The sequence below is a fragment of the Crinia signifera genome, chromosome 8 (genome assembly GCF_055691185.1).
Source record: "Crinia signifera chromosome 8, ASM5569118v1, whole genome shotgun sequence".
Lineage (NCBI taxonomy): Eukaryota > Metazoa > Chordata > Amphibia > Anura > Myobatrachidae > Crinia > Crinia signifera.
In genome coordinates, this window is record NC_139224.1 from 37,425,551 (window position 1) to 37,451,401 (window position 25,851).

General features: G+C 42.0%; 1 protein-coding gene across 1 annotated transcript in view; it reads left to right on the forward strand.

The window, feature by feature from the left end:
* The window catches only part of PPARG (peroxisome proliferator activated receptor gamma), an 88,310-nt gene that overhangs the window by 44,377 nt on the left and 18,082 nt on the right, over positions 1-25,851 (forward strand). Inside the window, exons 2-4 of the mRNA XM_083156165.1 lie at positions 11,992-12,241; positions 14,492-14,661; positions 16,821-16,959. Of these exons, the coding sequence (XP_083012291.1) occupies positions 12,007-12,241; positions 14,492-14,661; positions 16,821-16,959 (544 nt within the window). The 5' untranslated portion in view covers positions 11,992-12,006. The remainder of the gene's footprint in view (positions 1-11,991; positions 12,242-14,491; positions 14,662-16,820; positions 16,960-25,851) is intronic.

Consider the following 25,851-nt stretch of genomic DNA (forward strand, 5'->3'; position numbering starts at 1 on the left):
ATTGCATTGTTTTGAACCCCCGGCATGTATGGGTATGCAAGCCCTTACAAATTAGTTTTGTATAACAAGGGGGATTTCATTAAATATGTACATGTGTGTCTGCGAATTAACACACATCCTGTGTAAGCGCTGGGAACCCGGCCAAGTTACGTTGTGCGATATGTTTTGCTGCATCATCCTAGGCAAGGTGCCAGATAACTCAATTATAATAAATATATTAAAGACATGGTTTCATTTGTGAACTAAACTGTACAATTATATATTTAGAATCTGCATAGTCTGCAATTAGATCACTGTTGCTGACAAAAGCAAAATCATTTTAAACCACAATAAGAGAAACTTGTTCTACAGCTGAAAGGTTTTAAGGCCAAGCAAAGTGTGTCACCAAGTATTAGAGAGACAATGAGCAGGCAATCTAGGATATTCAGATTCACATACTCCTTATATAATAATATGTTACTGGTCATGGCTTTACACTAATTGGGCGTCCACAGGTGTCGACATTTACACAAAAAGTGGAAAACATTTCCATGTCAACATTTTGACTGTGTCGACTTAGCGTATGTCTGCCTTTTTACCTGTGTCGACCTGTCCACGAGGAGCTGACCAGCCCTTAGCTCACCTGTGTGTGCACATGGCATCTCTTCATGGATCACTCTCTGGGCCAGATGTATCAAGCTTCATAAAGTGATAAAATGGAGAGTGATAAACAACCAGCCAATCAGCTCCCAACTGTCATTTTTCTAACCTGGACTGTAATACAACAGTTAGGAGTTGATTGGCTGGCGGTTTATCACTCTTCATGTTATCACTTTTTGAAGCTTGATACATCTGGCCCAGAGAGTGATCGATGAAGAGATGCCATGTGCACACACAGGTGAGCTAAGGGCTGGTCAGCTCCTCGTGGAGCGCTGGGCACGCCCCCGCAATGCTGAAAACAGTGTGGGGTCATGATGCTATGCCCCTCCTGCCTGTAACCACTCCCATTCCACCAGAGGCCACACACCCTTTCTGGGTCACGCGGCTTTGGCTTGCAAGGGAAAAAAGTTAGGAGGTATGTTGTTGTGAAGTTAATGTATGTAGTTCTATAGTATCCCGACCATACTTGCCTACTTTTGAGAACTAGTTTCAGGGAGATTATAGTTGGTAATATAATTTTGCCAAGAGCCCCATTGAGGGGGCATGTCATGCTCCTCCCAAGGGGCGTGTCTACTTCCATATATGGAGATTGTGAAAAGAAATTGTGAACGTGGCACCTAGAAGTGTGGGAGTATAATTTAAAATGACTTATATATAAATGTAGATGAGCCCCCAGAGCAGTTAGTAAGAGATACTATACTTGGTAATGTGCTGGGAAATGGTGCTGATGATTCAATGTAAATGTATCTATCTCTCATTCTTTTTTCCCCAAAACATGTAACAGTGTAATGTGGGCTAGGTGACATGAGGGAGATTGCTAGACTAATGAGGGAGAGAGGGAGATTGTTGTTATTTCAGGGATGCAGAATGCAGGAGGGTAGGTAACTATGATCCCAACTCTGGCATGCAGTTTTTTATGTACAGTAACTTTATAGTATCCTTGAAATGTAGTTTGTTTATTTAGCTTTATAGTATTCATTCTATGTAGTTTGTGTATGTAGTTTCATAATATACCTGTCTTGCAATTTGTATGTAACTTTATAGTATACAGCCATGCAGTTTTGAAAACTCTGACTTTAATTCTTTCTGAGCAAAAAGCAAATTGTAACGTCCTGTCTGTATATAGACACCAGTCTCATCAATGTTCATGAGTTGCCCAGAAGATGGCAACTTCATGTAGTAATGTTATATAGGTGTAGGTAGACACAGGTGCATATAAACCAATATATATACAGTAGTAACACACACACACACACACACACACACACACACACACACACACACACTGTAAATGTACTTAGTTACTGTATGCGCTGCCTGAATAGACAGCTGAACCCCTTTGCTGTCCTAGGAAGCTGCTACATATGAAATCCCGCTACTCAGGATCCCAATGGTCAGAATGTCAATAGATCCCTGAAAGTGTTGTAACCCTAACCCTAATCCACCCCTCCTGCAGTCTAAGGGTGCCCATACACGTTACAATTATTGTATACAATATTGTATACAATATCGCATCTCATCCGATCTTGGTTTTGCGATGACATCAGATGAGATGAGATCTAGTACAAAAAGTACGTGCTGCACATACTTTTTGTACTAGATCTCATCTCATCTGATGTCATCGCAAAACCGAGATCGGATGAGATGCGATATTGTATACAATATTGTATACAATAATTGTAATGTGTATGGGCACCTTTATACTAGTTGTCCCCTCCAGCAGCCTAACCCTTAAGCCTAACCCTAACCTCCCCAACCCAAACAGCATAACCCTGCCCATAGTGATAACCACAACCCCAGTACTTACCATTTAACTACATCATAATTATGGGGATGTCACTGTTGGTATTCTGAGTGCTGGGATCCTAGCCACTTTCCCTAGGAAGAGACTTTTGGTTAGGTCAGCCTCCTTTTAACGTTATTTTATAATGCTAATACTAAAGTCACATAGCTCAAAAAAATGCATTTCAATCACCTAACTCTGAACCTAACCTAAAGGTGCCCTTATACTGATGCGATTTGGTCCGATTTCGACCGATTGCGACCAAACGGCCCGTTAAATCTGACCAAATCGCCTCTCCCTGACATGCTGTCGGGTCCGATGCGTGTCCGACCACCCGTCATGGGACCTCCCTCCTGGCGGCGAGGGAGGTGGGAAGCAGGGGCGCATGCAATCCATCACAATGGATCGGATGCATCCCTGCCACCGGGAAGGTCCTGGCGGCTTGCCAGGGTATCGGGTGTCCAAACACTGCTGCGAGACATCGCAGCAGTGTATGGGCACCTTTAGTGTTATCCATACACAAAGAAGAGCAGACCGTAATCCTTGCCTCCTTGCCTAAATGTGACACCTATGCAATACATTTCAATGCATTTTTACCTTGTGAGAATTCTTACTTTAATGATCAGCATTTGGCTATTAAAAGTTTTTTTTGTATTATACTTCTTGTGTGTTTAACTAAAGATTACTAAAAAAAACTATTCCACACAATCTGAGATAAGAAGATACAGATCACAGGGCTCAGGCAAGCTGTATTTTCTACTGCCAGGTGTCCAGAAAAAGCTCATGAGCAGAGGCTGATGATCCTGGATAGAAGTCATGCTGTTGACTACAGCAAATCACTGTCCTTGCCCAAAAATTCCTTGGTGGAACCCTGGCTGCAGTGAAGAATCCAAAGAAGATAAGAGTTTTAAATGGGACATTCCCACAGTATGCGGGAGTGTAGGCAACTATGAATCCATGTCTTAATTAAGGCCTAACAGATCTCTTCCCAAATCCTATCATTCTAAACAGTAGAAATCCCTTACGGGGTCATGGGATCGACTGTATTAAAGGTCAACAGTCATTAGGTTGACCACTATTGGTCGACACATTAAAAAAATTGGCATGGCTTAGGCCGGCAAGGTCAAAGGGTCGACACAAGCAATATGTCAACATGAAACAGGTCGACGTGAGATTTTCACACTATATACATGTACCATGTGAGTGGTGTTATGATAGAGTTACTCTCTGGTTATAGCTGCAGTCTTACCATTTCTAGCCTTGGTACTGACTCCTATGTGCTGGGTAGTGTAGATTATATGTTATGAGAATGAGCCACATATTTATTGATACAATTCGGAGAGACATGCAATTTCCCTGCCACTGGTTACTTACATAAAATATTATTTGTCTTAAAAGTATAATTATGTTTGGAGCTGTACTGTGTCTTTACACACAATCCTTTGTTATTTTCACCTTACAGTAATTAAAATATTTTCATGTTTTCATTTAATAAATAGCAAAATTCCCTGTCCTGTAGCTGCAGCGGTGACTCTGTCAGTGGCTGCTGTATGGTGATTGCAGGAAGGAGCAAGCTCAGCACGAATCCCATTGTCTCACTACACTCCTGCAAGCAGTACTGTAGAGAGAGAGAGAGGAGGGGTGGGAGGGGTGTGCTTGGGGGCCAGGGTGTAGGGCAGGGATGGGGAACCTTTTTTGTGCCAAGGGCCGTTTGTATGGGGAAAAAAATCCTTCGGGGGCCATATGTAAAAATGTATCTTACAAATTCCCCTGCTGCAGCCGTCCCACACTCCGGCGGCTGCCGCTGAATAGGACTGACGGTCTCCGGCTGCTGATGATTAAGAGGAATCTCGCAAAAATTACGGACCTCTCATGAGAATTCCCCTGTACTTGATTCCCGGCAAAGCCACCAGGCGGGTGGGCGGGCCACTCAGACTGGCTACGGGGGCCGCATACGACCCACGGGCCTGAGGTTCCCCACCCCTGGTGTAGGGTGAGAACTTTTCTGTGTTTTGCAGCAGCATTTCCTTACACACAATTATGTAGATTAGAATTATAGATACATATACATTGAAATGACAGCACTGTGTAATATTTAACCTCATTAGTCAAATTTTTTATATATACTATTACTAACTAAGTCTCTGACATTAGCTGCTGCCAATACATAGAATAGAAGAATAGTTTTTTTGCAGGTATTTGTGAGTCTCACCCTTTTTGTCAGGCTGCTCTTTTGTCTGTTGGTTCTCAAACTCACACCTCAGGGAGCATTAGCAGGCCACGTTTTCCATATGACCTGGTGCACTGTGTATCACCAACTGTCATATTTTTTAAAAAACACAGGTGACCTTGAAAACATGAACTGTGCTGCTGAAGTTTGAGAACCACTACACTTGATGTCATATTAACTACAAAAGGAAGGTGTTGAAATGAAAGAGGTAGAGTCTGTGAATTGTGCCATTATGCAGCAAAGCTCGGCCCATGATGACAGTTATTTACTGCACCACACCCTGTGATGTTGCCCCTGTGACCTTCTCCAATTTCTCTCACAGTAGGAATGGCCATCGCAAAATGCCCATCAAGTAGACGAGAGTCTTTCTGCTTTCACCACTGTGACATGCACCTTTTGCAATGTACCCATCTGATGGTTTAATCGATGGTTATTTGGTGCACAAGAGCTTCTGGGGGTCTGCAACTAGCATCAGACACAAGCATGCAGCGGCAGCAACCATTGTAATGCTGGCATAGAATCGAATGGCCATTTCCATCTTCCATCTTCTTCGGAAACCTCAATGGCTTAATACTGTCAGTTTCCAATGGCCACCCCTATGAGAACGACAGAGTAAAAATCTCACAAGTACAGTGATGAGCCAGCTGTGCTCTAATTAAATTAAATTTAATGTGTTTGGAATTAATACAATGCATGGCTAAATGCACTGATAAAATGAAGCTTCTAAATTGATGCACTCTAAAGTTAAGACGTTCAAGTTAAAACTAGACAGTTTGGGTGTATGTGGAAGTAGCAAGCCTTATGTTTGGAAGGGATAAAGATAAAGAGATGCAGCTCCATTAGGGCAGAAGGGTCAATGGTAAGTTTGTGGTTCCCTGGGTCAAACACCTCCTCACATCACCACAGTAAAAAAGAAACTGCTGGAAGATGCAGCTCCAGGAGCTTAGGATAAGAGGAAAGGCACCTTGGTAGGGATGGCCATCGGCCATCAACAATTCATAATCATTGATGGTTTATGGTCAATATATAATACTTTTATGGGGTGGGGGGGACACAACACCAGATGGTTATCCTACATCGATGGCACAGCATAACCAAATAGCGGGGGGGGGGGGGGGGGGTTCCCAAGGTGCGGGACAAGAATCATATCCCCTCTCACGACACCTGTGAAGCCCCTCACTTAGGCTCTTATCGGCCCACGGGCTAGTTAGCCAAAGCAAAGGGATGACCATTGATGATTGAAAATATGGATGGGCATGCCTTGCATAGTATGATTAGTATGCTGCCATTGATGGCCATTTGCACTATCCCCATCAATGCCACACCGATGCCCATCTCTACACCTTGGTAAAATTTTGCAACTTTTAATTGTAAACTGTTCATTAAGTGATATTTCCAGTGCCTGTTTATTAAATACAGATTTCTGAAAGACAGGGCAATTTTAATGTACAAGCACACTGGTCAGCTGTCCCAGGGGACATCTGCTTCTTGGGAGGCAGTCAAAAAATGCTGCTTGGCCACTCTGATTTTAACTTACACAAAATCAGAGCGGCCAGGCAGCATTCCGTACCTGTCTTCCAGCCTGCAGCCATATAGAGGATGCTTGTCAGCATGCTGATTTCTGGATGGCTAGAGCTATCCGCCAATCATAGTGCTGATCCCTATTCACTGTATGGAAGTATGTCGGTACAGTACCGCGGAGGGGTATGTTATGACTATGACAAAAAAAATGTCACGATTGTGTGGGTAGGGGACCCAGTCAATTGCTCTGCTGCCAATGCCATTAAGATGGACCTGCACCACTGATCTTAGAAGTAATGTTATACAAAAGAATACTTGTATACCCCTTGCACACTGAGCAAAAAAAAAAAATACAGAACATTTCTGGGGCAAGCCATGGCGACCTGGATTCTGGCTCAATGTAAAAGGGTTGACCTGGGTTCATTGACGAGCCTTGACCCCGGTTGCTATCAGGGTTATTCCCAGGACTGACCCAGGTCAGCTGCAGTGTGAATGGTACAACTCAGGTTCTTCAACCCAGGAGACCTTTAAAAGTTGCTGATTGACTGTGCAACTGGAGGCTTGCCTCAAGAAAGTGTCTAAAGTGACATATAAAGCAGACAAGGGTGTAGACAACGGTAGTGTTAAAGTTGTTGACTCAGAAATAACCCTGGGCTAAGTTTCAGTGTGAAAGGGGTACAGGAGCTGAAACCCGTGCCCGGCCCATGTTGAATAACCTGGGCGACTTCAGCCTGAAAGGTACTAATGCTCTTCTAACATGTGGAATGTAATATACCCAAATGTGTGGTGTGGAATGTAAAGCTTCACACTGGCTTTTTAATAATACTTATTTTATTTTATAAGAGAAGAGGTCCCCACCCAGTGACGGCATTTACAGTATTTGTTCTTAATAGGGCAGAAGTCATCAATAAACCTAACGGGTTGATTAAATTGACCAACTCACAAGCAGCTTTATTACTCATCCAATTAATCCTCGCACCAGTCACATTGCTTGTTATGACAGATACCAGTTGTCCGATGGTCTAAAATTAGATTGGTAGGCTATCCAAGGAGGACAGAGGTTGAGATGAAGACAGTTCCTTATCAGCTAATTGTGTCATCAATGTTCAGTAATGAAGTCTGAACAAGTTCTAAAATATTTCACTTTTTTATTATTATCCAAAAACTAAAATGAAGCGAATGTCCAAATGAGTGAGTCACCCCATTATGGAACAAGCTGTCTCTTCTCGAGATGAATTATTGGAATTAGCCTTATAACATGCTGGATCTTATGCCAGAATTCTCAGTGTTTTTATTGGAAGTGGAAGCATTAAAGAGATGTCTGTGTAATTTGTTGTCATTGGGGGCAGAATTCACACACACGATGGATAAACAAAATATTAGCAAATTTAAAAAAAAGAGGACGTTTGCTTTCACCATTGTTTAAATGTATGAATGATTTTACATCTTTCCTTTTAAAAGAAGGACACAATTTAAAACCATAAGGGGGCAGTAATGGTTAGTATTTCTGCCTCACAGCCCCAACTGTGTGGAGTTTGTATATTCTCCCCGTACTTGCGTGGGTTTCCTCCGGGTACTCCGTTTTCCTCCTACTATCCAAAAATATACTGTTAGTTTATTGGCTCCCAGCAAAATAAACCCTAGAATGTCTGTGTGTGCATGTACATGTGGTAGGGAATATAGAGTGTAAGCTCCACTGGGGCAGGGACTGATGTAAATGTTCAACTATTCTCTGTAAAGCGCTGCGGAATATGTGTGCGCTATATAAGAATAATAATAATATATCCTGTATTGCAATGTGAAATCATAAACAATGGCACAATAAAAATATTGTAGAAACTATATGATAAGATAATACGGGAAGAAAATAAAAAAGAAAGTTACCATAGATTAACTGCTTCCGTTTGCTGCAACTAAGCACCGATCGAGGGTATACAGGGGGATATTTATCAAGGCTTGGCGAGAGGTAACGCACCAACCAAGTAGCTTCTAACTAAAATACAAGTCCGGTAACATGTTAGCGAGGAGATGATTGGTTGGTACTTTACCTAACTCCACTTTATCTCTCTCCATGGTTTGATACATTTGCCCTACCCTTGTCCTGTGGCCTACAGTAGTCTGGCATTTTAATGTACGTTGTACGTCTCTGAATGTTCATTTACATGGTTTTGTACTTAGTTATGTCATATTATACCGCTATTATGTTGATTCCTTGCACGGCGCTACAGGCACGTTGCAGACACCTTAAAAAGATAATAAAGATAGAATAACACATTAAAGTGGAGGAGAGCACAGTGATCATGGCTGCAAGGATTACAAAAACAATATGGGTAGTTATCATTATTTTAGATCATAATATTTAGTTACATTGACGCCATGTTACATTTAGTTATATTGACGCAAATAAAGTATATTTAAGGCATTTGCTATTGCGCCATAGAGCAAGGAAATGTACCATTGCACTGTATTACATTGTAGTGAAATGCTTTGTATTTGTATTCACTGGTTCATATCAGTTTCTTTCTAGTCTTTGACCTCTTTCCATTTGTTGCATCATTGCTGTGAGCGGTGAACAAGGCCCTGATCTGTTCTCCAAATGCATATGATAAGTGTGTAATATGCTGTGACATTCTGTTATGTGGCTTCTACACAAGGAAAGCAGAATAGAACATTCGGACTTATGTAAGATCTAGCACAACCGTAATAGAACACAATTATTACCACCTTCGCCATCATTGTATTACCAGGCTGGCATCTGCATTTGTGCCACAGCGGACCGAGGTGTGAGGCTGGAGGACAGTTTCCAGCAATGCATGATTGGCATATTGGGATGTTTCTTTGTAGACTATGTCCTTGTGCAGGAGAAAAGTGCAAAGCGCCTACATGTATAGTAGCACATATTTACATTAGCGGTAAGGGTAAGCCATGGGCAAATGTGGAACTTGTTCCTTTCAGTTTCAACTTTTACTGTAGGTATGCGAAGGCCTTTGGAATCCAAATGAGACATGCTCTGCAGTTTTTGGATGCAGTTTATTCACAATCTCTGCTAATCTAATGTATAAAGTGAGCTGTCCTTCCCTTCACCATCGCCTGACCAGATCTTGACTACATGTAGTCAAGATCTAGTCAGATCTAACTGGCCATGCCCCAATGCAGTATTCCCCATACACTCCACCCCCATACCGCCCCTTCTACATCCCACCCAACCAATCAAGAATCTGACTAGTTGATATAGGCAACACATTTGCTTTTCCTCCTTGATTTGATAACTCTCCCCTTCAGTTCTGGTGTTCAATAATGTAGTCAGAGATTTATCAGACTGATGACCTTGTGATTGTTTTGTCACACTTTGGGGCCTTTTGCCCAGTAGATGCTGCTGCTATTTGGAAGCTTACCTCCCCAAAACCCCATAGTTTGTTAGTCTGTCCTAACGGTAATAAAAGGGGAATATCCTTGTGGATCTATGGTTGTTTGGATGTATGTATTGGGTGAAATAACGCAAGGTATTATAATTTTTTATTCAAACCTTACTGCACATTATATATTTTATCCATTGTTTTTGTACTTATACATTATGAGGAGAAAATCCAAAGGAAGAATCTTTAGGACATCTGGAGTTTAAAGTATTTCAAATTTGAACTGGGTATGAACACAAACGCTTATTCGCTCACTTTGGAGACCATCATAAAAAATAAGCACCTACAGGAATGGTGTGACCAATGGTGGCATGTAGAGAAGCACCAAGCATTAGCCTATGGTCGCAGGCTTGTCTGCACAAGATACTATATTGCGATCACAGCAGCCGCCTAGGTTACACAAAATGTAGCTTTTGGAGAAGATGATCAAAATGTATTGACAAACATTTTGACAAGTTTGTAACATACAAAGAGATTATTATTAAGATTATTATTATTATTATTTTAATCAGGGTAATTTTTCTGTACTTCATGGAGGTATACTCAGGTGACACATATATTACAGTACATTGTATAATTATAATATAACAGCATGACACATTTCCATTATGAGGAAGGAAGTAGAACTCTATCAAAAATTTGTAGTCTGTGCCGTCACCCAACCCTCACCCTTTGCAAACATATTTCTATGTATTGCAAAATACATAAATGTGGAGAATTAAGCAATAAGTATGTAATACAGAATTATACTGTTTGTGTTTTTATGTGTAGATAGATATATCTAGAGATATATATATAAATAAGTAGATATATGTTTAATACTGATACATGTGAATTCTTCTATGTATGCTCATTTGCTGTAGATAAATGCTGTTATAGGGGGGTATTCAATGTTGATTCCAACTGTCAGTGACAGTGGTAATATCATCTATTTCCAAGGTCAGAGCACGGACGTTACTGCCTCACAGCGCTGAGGTCATGGGTTCGATACCTACCATGACCCTAATTTAACAGATTTTTTATATTCTACCCGTGCTTGTGTGGGTACTCCGGTTTACTCCCACAATCCAAAAATATACTGATACGTCAATTGGCTTCCAACAAAATTAACCCTAGAATTAATGGGGGTTTGTGTACATGTGGTAGGGAATATGTATTGTAAGCTCCACTGGGGCAGGGACTGTGTGCACTATATACAGTTAGAAACTGTTAATAAATAAATAAAGGTCAATCCGACAGTTGGAATGCAATCTTTCAACTGTCTGAAGCATACCAACAGTCGGAACTGCTAAAAGTTGAATCTGCATGCCTTCAATGCTGTCAAAAAGAGCTGCATTGGATATACTGTATGTGTGTTGATATTTCCGACTGTCGTAAATATACGCACACATTGAATACCCCCATGACCTTTAACTACATAAAATGTATTTATTTAAGTACCGTGGTTACATTCTTATATCCATGTTCTACTTCTGCAATATCCCTGGTCCTTGAAAAATAACCCAGTTTCAATGACCAGGGAAAGGTGGGTCATTGGGTAAGGTTCAGTGTAAGTTGGTGATCCAGGTCATGTCATTCCCAAGCGCCGGCAGAGGGAAGATCCATTCTACTATGTACTGTAAATGGGAACTCACTGTTTGATTACTCGGGACGTGTCCTGGTTTTTAGTGCAGAAAGGGTATTGCTCTCATTTTGAGCAAATTATTTTTTTTATGTGGGAGTTTCCTTTAGAAGGAGTCTTGTGGCTTTATAAAAGGTAAATGTTATAATTACATTTTGAGCGTAATCGAATATTTTGAGTAGCATTGTCCACAATTTAAACTTTGGTGGCATCACATGACATTGTACTTATACAATATCAGAACTCCCATGATAGCTGACTTATCTATATGGTAAGATATGACTTATGTAAGATGAGAATAAGTAGTATAGCAGATTTAAATAGCTGCACGGTTCTCTCAGAAGCTCGGGGGATAATACTACATGGATTACCTGGAACACTTCATTTGTTTATTGCTCAAGTCACAGAGGGGTAGATGTATGAAGCAGTGATAAGGGAGGAGAAGTGATAAAGTTCCTGGTACTTTATCACCAGCCAATCAGCTCCTGACTGTTAAGTTACAGGCTGGGTTTAAATAGGTTAGGAGCTGATTGGCCGGTGATAACGTACCAGGCACTTTATCACTTCTCCTCCCTTATCACTGTTTCATACATCTTCCCCTTAGAGACATGAGCATAAACCAAGCAAGGTTTTCCTTTTGTGTGGATCCGATTATAAGTGCGCAGCTGCACATCACGGCAGGACCTCTTGCTTAATGGAATCTGCCCCACAGACATTCGTCCTGAAAACATAGCAGCCTTTATTCCAGTCTTATAATACATTTTGTAAACTATCTTTTCAGGAAACAGGAACAATCATGGTGGACACAGAAATGCCGTTTTGGGGCATGAATTTTGGTGTTAGCTCAGTGGACCTGTCTGGCATTGAGGATCACTCCCATGGTTTTGATATTAAGCCATTTGCCACAGTGGACTTTACAAGTATTTCTACCCCGCATTATGAGGAAATTCTAGAAGATAAGACGTACCTGTGCCGGAACGATCACATGGATGCTGATTATAAGTATGATCTGAAACTACAAGACTGCCAAAGTACGCTGACTTCATTCCTTGTTCATCACTGATCTAAGAACCTTGTATATCACTGTCATGTAATACAAAGTACAGTATCTATTCAATAAATTAGGGTATTACTACAGGGAGAGTTGTTACATTACAGTTTTAGAGGCAGAATCAATTAGATGTAATTGTTGTGATCCTATTAACTGGGAATTGTGCATAGCCATAAATTGTACCTCAGAATACTACAGCTAATTTTATCTGCCCCTATGTCGTATATTCATTAAGGTCACTTATAGGTCAAGCGAACGACCATATAAGCCATGTTTCAGTCCACCCAAAGCACACCACTCTCTTGTCAAACCAAGGCTATTTCTGATCTCAGTATGTCACCCACCATTTCATAAGGCAAAAACTGAGGACTGCGGAATCCCCCGCACATTTATCAATTTCACTTTGATTCTTTAATAAATACATGTCCTATTGTCTTGTCAATTCTACAGAACAGCTAATGCAGACCAGCATAACAGATGACTGATGTAAGATAATAATTCTCTAATACACAAGTGACATTACTATGTGTCTAAACACCTGGAAATAATATCTATATAATACACAAGTGACATTACTACATGTATAAACTTTAGTAAATAAAATCTATATAATACATAAGTGACATTACTACATGTATAAACTTTAGTAAATAAAATCTATATAATACATAAGTGACATTACTACTACATGTATAAACTCCAGTAAATATAATCTCTAATACACAAGTGACATTACTACATGTATAAACTCTAGTAAATAAAATGTATATAATACATAAGTGACATTACTACATGTATAAACTTTAGTAAATAAAATCTATATAATACATAAGTGACATTACTACATGTATAAACTCCAGTAAATATAATCTCTAATACACAAGTGACATTACTACATGTATAAACTCTAGTAAATAAAATCTATATAATACATAAGTGACATTACTACATGTATAAACTTTAGTAAATAAAATCAGTTGCAGTTTCTTATATAGCGCAGCAGATTCCGTTGCGCTTTACAATAGTAAACAGTGATAAAACAAACTGGGTAACAACAGACAGACTTGGTGGTTAGAGGGCCCTGCTGCAAGCTTACAATCTATAGGGACATAGGAGGGAAACACAAGGACAGGCATCAGTAATAGCATAGCAGTCCCAACAAGTTACAAGTCCAGAAGGGAAGCTATATAATACATAAGTGCCTCAGAGGGTTATGCGTGTAGAACTTAAATATGATAGGCTTGCCTGAAGAGGTGAGTTTTCAGGGAACGCTTGAAAGTTTGGAGGCTAGCGGAGAGTCTAATTGTGCATGGAAGGGCATTCCATAGGATGGGAGCAGCCCGATGAAAGTCCTGTAATAGTGAATGGGAGCTAGTGATCCGCTCAGATGAGAGACGCAAATCTTGTGCAGAGCGGAGTGGCCGAGATGGGAGATATTGTGTGATAAGTGCAGAGATATATGCTGGTGCAGTATGGTTATGATATCTGTCTAATACACAAGTGACATTACTACATGTATAAACTCAATTCTAGTAAATAATATCTGTCTAATACGCAAGTGACATTACTACATTTATAAACACCTGGAAATAATATGTATGTAAGTCATAAATGACACTTCAAGTACAAATACCTGCAAACATCTGTGTTGTACAACAGTGACATCACTACATGTATAAACTCTTACATGTAATATCCTCTATATAATTACTGTACAAAGAAGGATTTCTTATGTAAACATAATCAGTGAACTGATGGAAATACTAATACTAATTATAAAAAATAATATATAAAATAATGAGATACCTCCTAATTTAAATTAATTTAAATTAATAGCGATATTAGAAGTCACCTTTGTAAAGACCAGTTTTGTTCTTTCACATAGTCACAGAACTGCGCAGGGATTTCTAAAATCTATATAGTTATGGTAGAGAGTGGTGCCTTGTGATGTAATCATTAATTTGGAACACGTGTGTACATTACCTTAGGTTGATAGTGAAAGAAACATTTTAATAAGATTATCCGTTCCTATGTGAACTGACATGTTGTGTTTCCACAAACATTGATTTAACTCGCAAAATGGCTGCCACAACTGTCGGCAACATAACCACAGTCAACACACAATGAATTATTTTTACTATTTGTTATCTTTTTGCTGAATATGACTATTCCTACAAACAAAAAGTAAAATTGTTTCTTAAAGTTTTTTTTATATTTTTTTTTAACCTAGACACAATTAAAATGGAGCCTCCTTCCCCGCCTTACTATTCAGACAAGAATCAGTCATTCAATAAATCTCAGGATGAGGCGTGCAATTCCTATATTGCGATAGAATGTCGAGTGTGTGGAGACAAGGCCTCAGGGTTCCACTACGGGGTCCACGCATGTGAGGGCTGTAAGGTAACTTACATGTACTTCACTCAAACAGACTTTGATTGCTTTCTACTTTTAATAGTTAACTTGTCATTGTGTGGGACACAATTAGGGGGCATACTGTATGCATCAACACAGGTAGGAGCTGATTGGCTGGTAGATTATCTCTCTCCACTTCATCTCTCTACAAGCATTGTCATTGAAGCATATATCCCTTGATCCGTTACTAGACTGTATCAGTAAATTAGCAGACAAATTAAGATTTTCCTACATACAGTGTTACAATCTTACAAGACAAAAACTTTTGTAGTCATTTTTTCATTAGCTGTTGTGTCTTTGCCTTGTAATAGTTATCACCATAGATGAGGTAGTGGGTAACATTATATGCACACTTGCCTACCTGACCCTCTCCATGAGGGAGAAAATGCTCTGTTTCTGGACTTCCCTGTTAATGTATGATTGCCATCACCTGTGGGGAGCTAGGTAATTGATAAGAAAGGTGTTTCACCACAGGTGATGGCAATCATACATTACCAGGGAAGTCCAGGAACAGAGCATTTTCTCCCTCATGGAGAGGGTCAGGTAGGCAAGTATGATCAGCGGCGTAACTATAGCACCGCAGCCCCTGCCAACGCGGGGGGGGGGCACTGTGCATGTGGGGGCGCCAGGGGGCTGCGGTGCTATAGTTACACCCCCCCCCCCCAATCCCCCACAGACTTACCTATCTCGCTGGTCCTGGCGGCTCCATTCTTCTGCTAAGGACCACCACAAAATGGCCGCCCCCATATAGCACACAGTTCTCTGAAACTGTCTGCTGTGTGGGGGCGGCCATTTGGCCATTTTGTGGTGGTCCTCAGCAGAAGAACGGAGCCGCCGGGACCAGCGCGATAGGTAAGGCTGCAGGGGATTAGGGGGGGGGGGGGTTTGCATGGGTGGCGGGTGCTTGGCGGGGTTGCGGGGGGGGGGGGCGGGGAGGGAGCGCCCCCCCCTAATGGCGGGGGGCGCCCAAAACTTAGCTACGCCACTGAGTATGATTATATGTCGAACGTTTAGTGTCAACCTTTTGATTGTCTACCTAGACACAATAAACCTTTCTATCCACACCCCTTAAAATGATCACACCCCATTTCATTCCAAGGATATGGGTCATTGGGTTGACCCAATTTAGGTCGTCATGCATTGGGTCGACATGCATTGGAAGGTCAACACAAGCATTAGGTCGACAATGGGAATGTCAACAGTCAACAAGTCGACTTGAGTGTTTCATATTTTTTGTACCTATGTCGACATAGTCGAAATGGACACCGTCAAAGTGTACCGTGTCCCTCTGCATGGCTCGCTGCACTTGTCATACTTCGGGCACGGTGCCTTGTTACGCTCAGCACACTATTCTATTCTTCCACCATGCCCTTGTGGATGGTAGGGCATGAAATACCGCCTGTCGGCACATGTCGGCTCGTCAATCTTGATAAACATGTTGACCCTTTGACAGTCGACCTTGCCATTGTCGACCTAATGATTGTGTCGACCTTCCAACCCTGTCGACATTAGCCATGTAAACCGATTTCAGGTGTTGACCTTCAGTGGTCGATCAATGCATGACCTATTGACCGAATCCCATTTCCTGATCAGCAGAAGGTAATTTTGGGGAATAAACCATAAATGGCAGAATATGCTGAGCAACATGTTCACCTACTTATGTAGAAATTGTGTATCCTGGTCATTTATTATAAAGGTAATACCAAAGCAATCATGGATATCTGCTGTTTAAATTTGAGTCCCTGAGGCCTGGCATCCACTTACAATACTGTAGTATTCTAAATCATCGACCTATGAAAATACTACAAATTTGTAATGTAACAGGGAGAATCAGCGCCATCTTCAGATGGTGATTGTTCCTTTTCCCCGCCCCTTCCTTTAGGATGGAGTTCCAAGCTGCAAGATATTTTGAATCCTTGCACTGAACAGCAGGATCTTTGTGCACATGTGTGAACACCGATTCATACATATATGAGTTTCTTAAATTTTATATTTTGATAACCTTGTATTTACTCTATGTAGCCAGAGTAAAATAATTGAATTTGCATATATTATTAGCTAAACTGGACCCTGATACGGTTTAAAATTGCATAAGAGACTGAATTTACCTATGAAAATAATTCATAATTATGTCGCCATCTCTGCAGGGATTTTTTAGGAGAACCATCCGGTTAAAATTAATTTATGAACGGTGTGAGCTCAACTGCCGCATTCACAAGAAGAGTCGGAACAAATGTCAGTACTGCAGGTTCCAGAAGTGTCTGGCTGTCGGGATGTCTCACAATGGTGAGTAAGCATGATGCATTATACAAATACTGTACACCACATATGCTGACTCTCCCTGAGGGTGAAATGTAATAGGATGAGAGATTCAGAAAGTGAGAGATTTGGTAAGAAATCTCCAGTTTTTTTAAAGTGGCAATCATTTACACTGCAAAACCAGTTTGATTTTGCTGTGTCAAAAAACTGGAGATTTCTTACCAAATCTCTCACTTTCTGAATCTCTCATCCTATTACATTTCACCCCATATGTCTGTGATGTCTCTAGATTTCTGGTTGTCATCCTGGACTTCAGAGAAAGGTCCAGATGCACTAAGCTTCAAAAGTGATAAAATAGAGAGTGATAAACAACCAGCCAATCAGCTCCAACTTGCTTTTTCACAGACTGTGTTTGAAAAATGTCAGACAGGAGCTGATTGGTTGGTTATCACTCTCCGCTTTATCACTTTTGAAGCTTAGTGCATCTGGCCCAGAGTCTCTAAACCTACAGTGCAGTAGGCATCATCACTCTTCCGTTGAGGCCTGCAATGATCATTAAGCCCTGTGCACCAATGACCAATTAGTGGCATCATGCACACTATGCAGTCTTATGTTTTTTCTCAGCTTGACTTTATTTAAAGCTATAATACCCAGTATATGTCTCCCAATGCACTAGTTGACAGATATGTGGGCGCTGCAATGCAGCAACTTACAAAGCACTTGTGGTTATGTTAAGAGGGGATAAGAAAGGGGGATACAAAAAAATAATAATAATAAAAAATAAGACCAAACAAAATCTATCCACAGCAAGGATAGCGCTGACACTGGCTGGAACGGGTGCTAACTCTTGGCTGAGATCTTGCGTTAGTAGCGAGATCTTGCCCATGCACATGGGAGCCCCCTGCCATTATGAGCACTACTTTTTTTATGGTTAGCGTGTGCAGGGGCAATGTAAGAACGGTCAGCGGGACTGACTGTTCCGATACCTGCAGCTATCGATTTTGACAGCTACAGGTGTCGTTGCCCCATTGACAGCCATTGTAATGGCTGCTGCAGCTAAAGGTGAGGTTTAATTTTTTTGAGCAAACTTTCTTTTTTGACCTTTTAAGTTTGCACGTGCTTGGAATTTTCTGTCTTGTTATTAATTCTTTCTGTAGATACTGGTTTCTCCTCCATCGTACCAAAAACCAGCTCATGTCCGTGACAATGAATGCTAAGGTGTAAAACACAACAATTATGAAAGAGCCCATACTAGAAAGTCCTGCTCAGGAGAGGAGGAGTCCTGCTGGAATTACCTCATTCCTTCAAATCATCTGAATAGACTGACAAGTAGGGGAACTGGCTGGTCGGGTTGAGTGGACAATGCTTTTAAAACATCCATGTGAAAAAAAAGGAGAACAAATATGCTTTGGGCCTAGCAAGTTGTAGCTAATATTTCCCCTCAGGCCTGCAGACATTATTAGTACTAAAATTTGTATATTATGTGTCCCATGAGGAAAGTGTCATGTTTTAAAGCAAAATTAATTAATTTAAATAAAGTAAAAGGCACAGTGTATGTGAAGCTTTGTAGTGCGGTATTTCCCTTAATATGTCCCTTAAATCCGGTAGTTTTTTTATTTTCCGTCAGATACATGTGTATTTTAAAATGTGGCTTAATATTTCATGAAATTTAGTTTTTTCTTTAAAATAGTCTATATTTATTTCAACCTTTTAGTTCTCCTTAAATATAGTGTGTGGTACCTTTATTTGTGTATACATTAAATCAGAGTACAGTAGTAGAGAATACAGGTTGAGTATCTGTTATCTGGATATCTGTTATCCAAATTATTTTAAAAAGCACAATTTCGGGAATATACTTAAATTTTTTTGCTAAAAGCACTACTGGTGACATCTGTAAGTGGCACTACTGGTGACATCTGTAAGTGGCACTACTGGGGACAACTGTAAGTGGCACTACTGGGGACAACTGTAAGTGGCACTACTGGGGACATCTGTAAGTGGCACTACTGGGGACAACTGTAAGTGGCACTACTGGTGACATCTGTAAGTGGCACTACTGGTGACATCTGTAAGTGGCACTACTGGGGACATCTGTAAATGGCACTACTGGGGACATCTGTAACTGACACTACTGGGGACATGATATTTAACTGTCACTACTAGGGACATCTGTAACTGGCACTACGGGGGACATGATATTTAACTGGCACTACTGGGAACATGATATGTAACTGGCACTACTGGGGACATCTGTAACTGTCACTACTGGAGACATGATATGTAACTGGCACTACTGGGGACATCTGTAACTGTCACTACTGGAGACATGATATGTACCTGGCACTACTGGGGACATGATATGTAACCGGCACTACTGGGGACATGGTATGTAACCGGCACTACTGGGGACATCTGTAACTGGCACTACTGGAGACATGATATGTAACTGGCACTACTGGGGACATCTGTAACTGGCACTACTGGAGACATGATATGTAACTGGCAATACTGGGGACATCTGTAACTGGCACTACTGGAGACATGATATGTAACTGTCACTACTGGAGACATGATATGTAACTGGCACTACTGGAGACATGATATGTAACTGGCACTACTGGAGACATGATATGTAACTGGCACTACTGGGGACATGATATGTAACTGGCACTACTGGGGACATGATATTTAACTGTCACTACTGGGAACATATGTAACTGTCACTACTGGAGACATGATATGTAACTGACACTACTGGGGACATGATATGTAACTGTCACTACTGGAGACATGATATGTAACTGGCACTACTGGGGACATGATATGTACTGTAACTGTCACTACTGGAGACATGATATGTAACTGGCACTACTGGGGACACGATATGTAACTGGCACTACTGGGGACATGATATGTAACTGTCACTACTGGAGACATGATATGTAACTGGCACTACTGGGGATATGATATGTAACTGGCACTACTGGGGACATCTGTAACCGGCACGACTGGGGATGTGATATGTAACTGGCACTACTGGGGACATCTGTAACTGGCACTACTGGGAACATATGTAACTGTCACTACTGAAGACATGATATGTAACTGACACTACTGGGGACATGATATGTAACTGTCACTACTGGAGACATGATATGTAACTGGCACTACTGGGGATATGATATGTAACTGGCACTACTGGGGACATCTGTAACCGGCACGACTGGGGATGTGATATGTAACTGGCACTACTGGGGACATCTGTAACTGGCACTACTGGGAACATATGTAACTGTCACTACTGAAGACATGATATGTAACTGACACTACTGGGGACATGATATGTAACTGTCACTACTGGAGACATGATATGTAACTGGCACTACTGGGGACATGATATGTAACTGTCACTACTGGAGACATGATATGTAACTGGCACTACTGGGGATATGATATGTAACTGGCACTACTGGGGACATCTGTAACCGGCACGACTGGGGATGTGATATGTAACTGTCACTACTGGGGACATCTGTAACTGGCACTACTGAGGACATGATATGTAACCGGCACTACTGGAGACACGATATGTAACTGGCACTACTGGGGACACGATATGTTACTGGAGACACGATATGTAACTGGCACTACTGGGGACATGATATGTAACTGTCACTACTGGAGACATGATATGTAACCGGCACTACTGGGGACATGATATGTAACCGGCACTACTGGAGACATGATATGTAACCGGCACTACTGGAGACTGGCACTACTGGGGACATGATATGTAACTGTCACTCCTGGAGACATGATATGTAACCGGCACTACTGGGGATGTGATATGTAACTGGCACTACTGGAGACATGATATGTAACTGTCACTACTGGAGACATGATATGTAACTGGCACTACTGGGGACATCTGTAACCGGCACGACTGGGGATGTGATATGTAACTGGCACTACTGGGGACATCTGTAACTGGCACTACTGGGAACATATGTAACTGTCACTACTGAAGACATGATATGTAACTGACACTACTGGGGACATGATATGTAACTGTCACTACTGGAGACATGATATGTAACTGGCACTACTGGGGACATGATATGTAACTGTCACTACTGGAGACATGATATGTAACTGGCACTACTGGGGATATGATATGTAACTGGCACTACTGGGGACATCTGTAACCGGCACGACTGGGGATGTGATATGTAACTGTCACTACTGGGGACATCTGTAACTGGCACTACTGAGGACATGATATGTAACCGGCACTACTGGAGACACGATATGTAACTGGCACTACTGGGGACACGATATGTTACTGGAGACACGATATGTAACTGGCACTACTGGGGACATGATATGTAACTGTCACTACTGGAGACATGATATGTAACCGGCACTACTGGGGACATGATATGTAACCGGCACTACTGGAGACATGATATGTAACCGGCACTACTGGAGACTGGCACTACTGGGGACATGATATGTAACTGTCACTCCTGGAGACATGATATGTAACCGGCACTACTGGGGATGTGATATGTAACTGGCACTACTGGAGACATGATATGTAACTGTCACTACTGGAGACATGATATGTAACTGGCACTACTGGGGATGTGATATGTAACTTGCACTACTGAGGACATCTGTAACTAGCACTACTGGGGACATGATCTGTAACTGGCACTACTGGAGACAAGAGGGAACATCGGATGCACATCGGTTGGACCATCGGCTGTCCCTTTCCAGCTGCAAACAAATTTGCACTGGCTGAATATAGAATACTCAGAAAATCGAGCAGACATACCTTTATTTTTCTAGGCACCCCCCAAACGCTGACTACTTGTCACTCATTGTGCTAATAAGCCCTCTGTGCACGCAGAGGGCTAATCACTAGCTGCGCACAGTGCGGCTTTGGCGCATGAAGGGTTTAATATAATTGCTCCCTTGCATCCAACATCATCATCGCCCGCACTTCTGGATCAGGCCCATTATATGTGGAATAACCATGGGCAGGCATTAGCAAGGGATTTTATTTTATGGCTTGTCATTTTGCACACACATCCTGTACTGGCTGCTATTGCATGTAGCCCATAAATACTGGGCAACTTTATGTTAACACTGCAATTTAGATTGTAGTTAGGACATTCCCCTCCCACATCTCAATCTCTCTGCACACTTTACATGTATCCATGTATCCCACCTGCTGTAGTTATAGGGTTACTCCCAAGTCAAAATCAGCCTCATACCCTTCACCTCCTGAAGTATGATAAACTGCAGGACAGAAATTCATTTTTGAATATGAGTGCAATACACAGAAGAATTTCTGTGCCTACCCTTTATACTGTACATTCCCGTCCCACCTAGCCATCGTCTTTTCAATATAAATTATATGATACAGCCAGACCTTTATAACTTGCTAAACCACACACATAAGCTGAACTAGTAAGCCCGCTTTAAGCAAATGCTTAGAAATCTAGTCTGCTACCTTGTGATTGCCTCTGTGTTTGTGCATGTGTGAGAGGGAAAGAGATGTCGTTTCACTGCCAACAGATGGCAGTCTTTGGCAACCGTTGGCCCGGAAACTTCTTTAATCCGGACTTATCGGGTGCCTGCTGGAAGTAAGTATTGTTTGCTTTTTAGACATAGTGGGTACTGTGGGAGGGCTTAGAAGTAGTTGCAAGGGCAGTGGGAGGGTTTAGAGAGGGAGTGGGAGGGTATTGGGATGCAGAGGGGGATCAAGTTGCAGGTGGGGGCATGCTTCGTGGTCCAATAAGCACTGTGGCCCTTATTCTGATCGGTGCGGATATTCCCGCATTCTTACGGAGCGGTCCGCACGCCACGGTGTTTTTCCGCATGCGGCCATCGTCCGTAGAAACGCCCACGTGTCCTCCGCATTCGGACGGACTCACTCTTTAAGAACAGGGCGTGTTTACGGACGACATACAAACCATGCGTGTGCGGGAGAAACACTCCGATTCTGCACGGTATTACAGAGTATTACAGAGTATGCTCGGGAATACCGCATCCAAACGGGAGGCAAGCGGTGCTACCGCCCGTAAGCGGAGTATTTACGCCAAACAACCCACTATTAAGTATCTTCTGCAATACATCACATGACCCACTTATTCAATTACCTATCCTCATAAAAAACTGCTTATTTGGAATTGGAATCAATTAGATGCCAATATATCCTTACAAGCATGCCTAACACATGCATTGCACACATTAACCCTTACAGCAATTGAAGTGCAATGGTTTCAATTAAAGCACTGACAAGCGTCCTATTAGTGAGTAATGAGTAAAGGAGTCGATTCTATTGGGTTCAGGTGTTAATGCTTGTAGTCATTAGGCGGTCCGTTCGCCTACCGCATGAACGAGTGGTGTCCGCAAAGCAATAGTACACTTGTGGACACCGCACATTTCTTCCCTTTTTGATCGCGTGCATTCGGAGTGGTATCCGAATGTACGCCCCCCAACATAAGTGTACTCCCCCGTGTCCGCCCATGTTTCCGCCCCGTTTTGCCCACTTTGAAACTACGCCCATGTGTCATTCCGCATGACGCCCATAATACGCCCATATTTCCCGACTGATTGCGGGGAACAGTTTGGGACGGGATTTGGCCGAACTGGTACGGAGTCAAGGCGTGGCACATGCGCGTTGCGTTCTCCACGCATGCGCAGACGCCGAAAAGACGCGATCCGAAAGTATGCGGTAAAGTCCGCGTCAATCAGAATAAGGGCCTGTGGGAGGTGGCATGCCCTGTGAGCCGGAGACAAGCTGCGGGTGGTGTGGCGGAGGTGAGAGCCAGGCTGCGGGGTTCGCGCTGCGGGGTTATGGTGCTTTAAAATAGTATCACTGATAATCCGGCAATTTCGGTAATCCGGCACAGTGCTGGAACCGACGATGCCGGATAATCGGTGTTTAACCTGTATATATAAATAGATGATATGGAAGTATTTTCTCAATATTGTATGTGTTACACAAGACCACAAATCCAATCCAAGCAAGCTTTTGAGCTAATACAGTATATGTCTGCCTGTCAGTCAATCAGTCTGTCTGTCTGTCCTGGGACGGAATCAGAACTAAAAGTGGCCATGGAAAATGTCCAGCACCAGATGTGTAGTGTAGTGTGGTGTAGTGAGGTGTAGAGGCTACCTCCGAGATTTGCAATGTCCAGGATCAAGGGGGGAAATTACAGTTATAATTCTGCCCCAGGTGGAGCTGACACAGACAGTGCCAAATAAGCCTCATTACACATGTTGGCCCACCAGAAATCTTCCCTGTGTAGCCCTATGCCCAATCCGCCCCTGTGTCAGCCTGCACGCCCACCCATACCCAAGCACCACCCACCCATCTATCTGTCTATTATTATTACATTTTATTTATAAGGCGCCACAAGTGGTTCGCAGTGCCATACATAGGTCACATAATAAGAACATTACAGGGTACACAAGACTAAACATAACAGTAACTGAAGAACAAAAAGGTGACAATTAGCAGCACAATTCTTTGTACACAATACAGCTGAGATGTAGGGAATCAGAGGAGGAGTCTGCATGTTACCAGGGGTAAGTAGTCAGTGATAAGGAGCCCATAGACGCTCCGTTTTCCCCAGCTCCGTTTTGAACTATGCGATGCGCGCTCCCGCGCATCACATAGTTTGGTACAAAAAGTATGTGCTGCACATACTTTTTGTACTAGGTACACATCGTATCGGATCACAGTGCATGCACAAAGCATGCACAAGGCATGTGATCCGATACGATGTGTACTTTAAAAGTACAAAACGGACCGTGTATGGGGGGGCTATAGAAATGAATGAACACAAGTGAGAATTTATGCGGGTATAGATGGTAGGTGGGTAAGAGATCGGTCATTGATGTGCGAGAGAAGAATGCTGAAAACAGGAGGGAAGAGTGCCCTGCTCCAAGGATCTTACAGTCTAGAGCAGAGGTCCTCAAACTATTTTGCTATGGGACCCCATCAGACAATAAAAATAATGACAGGACCCCAGCAAGTTACTGCAGAACGTCATCACATCACATGTGTAGTCAGCAGACAGTACATACATGGCAGCATTGTGGAGGCACAAACTGATGTGAGGAGTCTGATATAACAGACAACTCAACAGATTATTCAGACTCCTTGAATCACTGACCGAGATTAGAAAAGTAATCAGTCTGATGGTCAGTAACATGGAGTCTTGACCCCATGCTGAGAAGTTCAGGACCCACTTTGGGGTCAGGACCCACAGTTTGAGAACTGCTAGTCTAGAGGAAGGGGGAGACAGGCAGGCAATATGAGGTAATATCTATCTCAGTGATGGCTAACCTTGACACTCCAGCAGTTGTTGAACTACACTTCCCAGCATGCCCTGCTACAGTTTACAATTTGGCCATGCTAAAACTGATGCAGGGCATGCTGGGATGTGTAGTTCAACAACAGCTGGAGTGTCAAGGTTAGCCATCACTGATCTATCTATATATTAACTGTGTGACATCTACAATTCTCCTTCAGTGATGTTTCCATCAAAGGAGATTTTTTTTTTTGTTCAGCAGCAAACCTGTTGGCTCGTTTATCACTGTGTTAAGCTTTGATGTCAGATAAGAAATTACCTTTCATTTCAGTGTTAAAGAACCTGTTCTTCTGGACAATTGTCTTTAACTAGCTGGATCCGATGAATTGCGTTGTACACTTGTTTGGACAGTAATTTGTCATTCCCGCACAGTAAATACTGTGGTCATTTAACCACAAGAGGTAGCTGAACTTAAGTAAATTGTGGATTTCTATTTTCTTTTTTTTCTTTTCTACAAAACACCCTGAATGCACTGTTATAGTTATACAAATAAAACATGACTTAGGGAAATAGAGAAAATTGCATTACC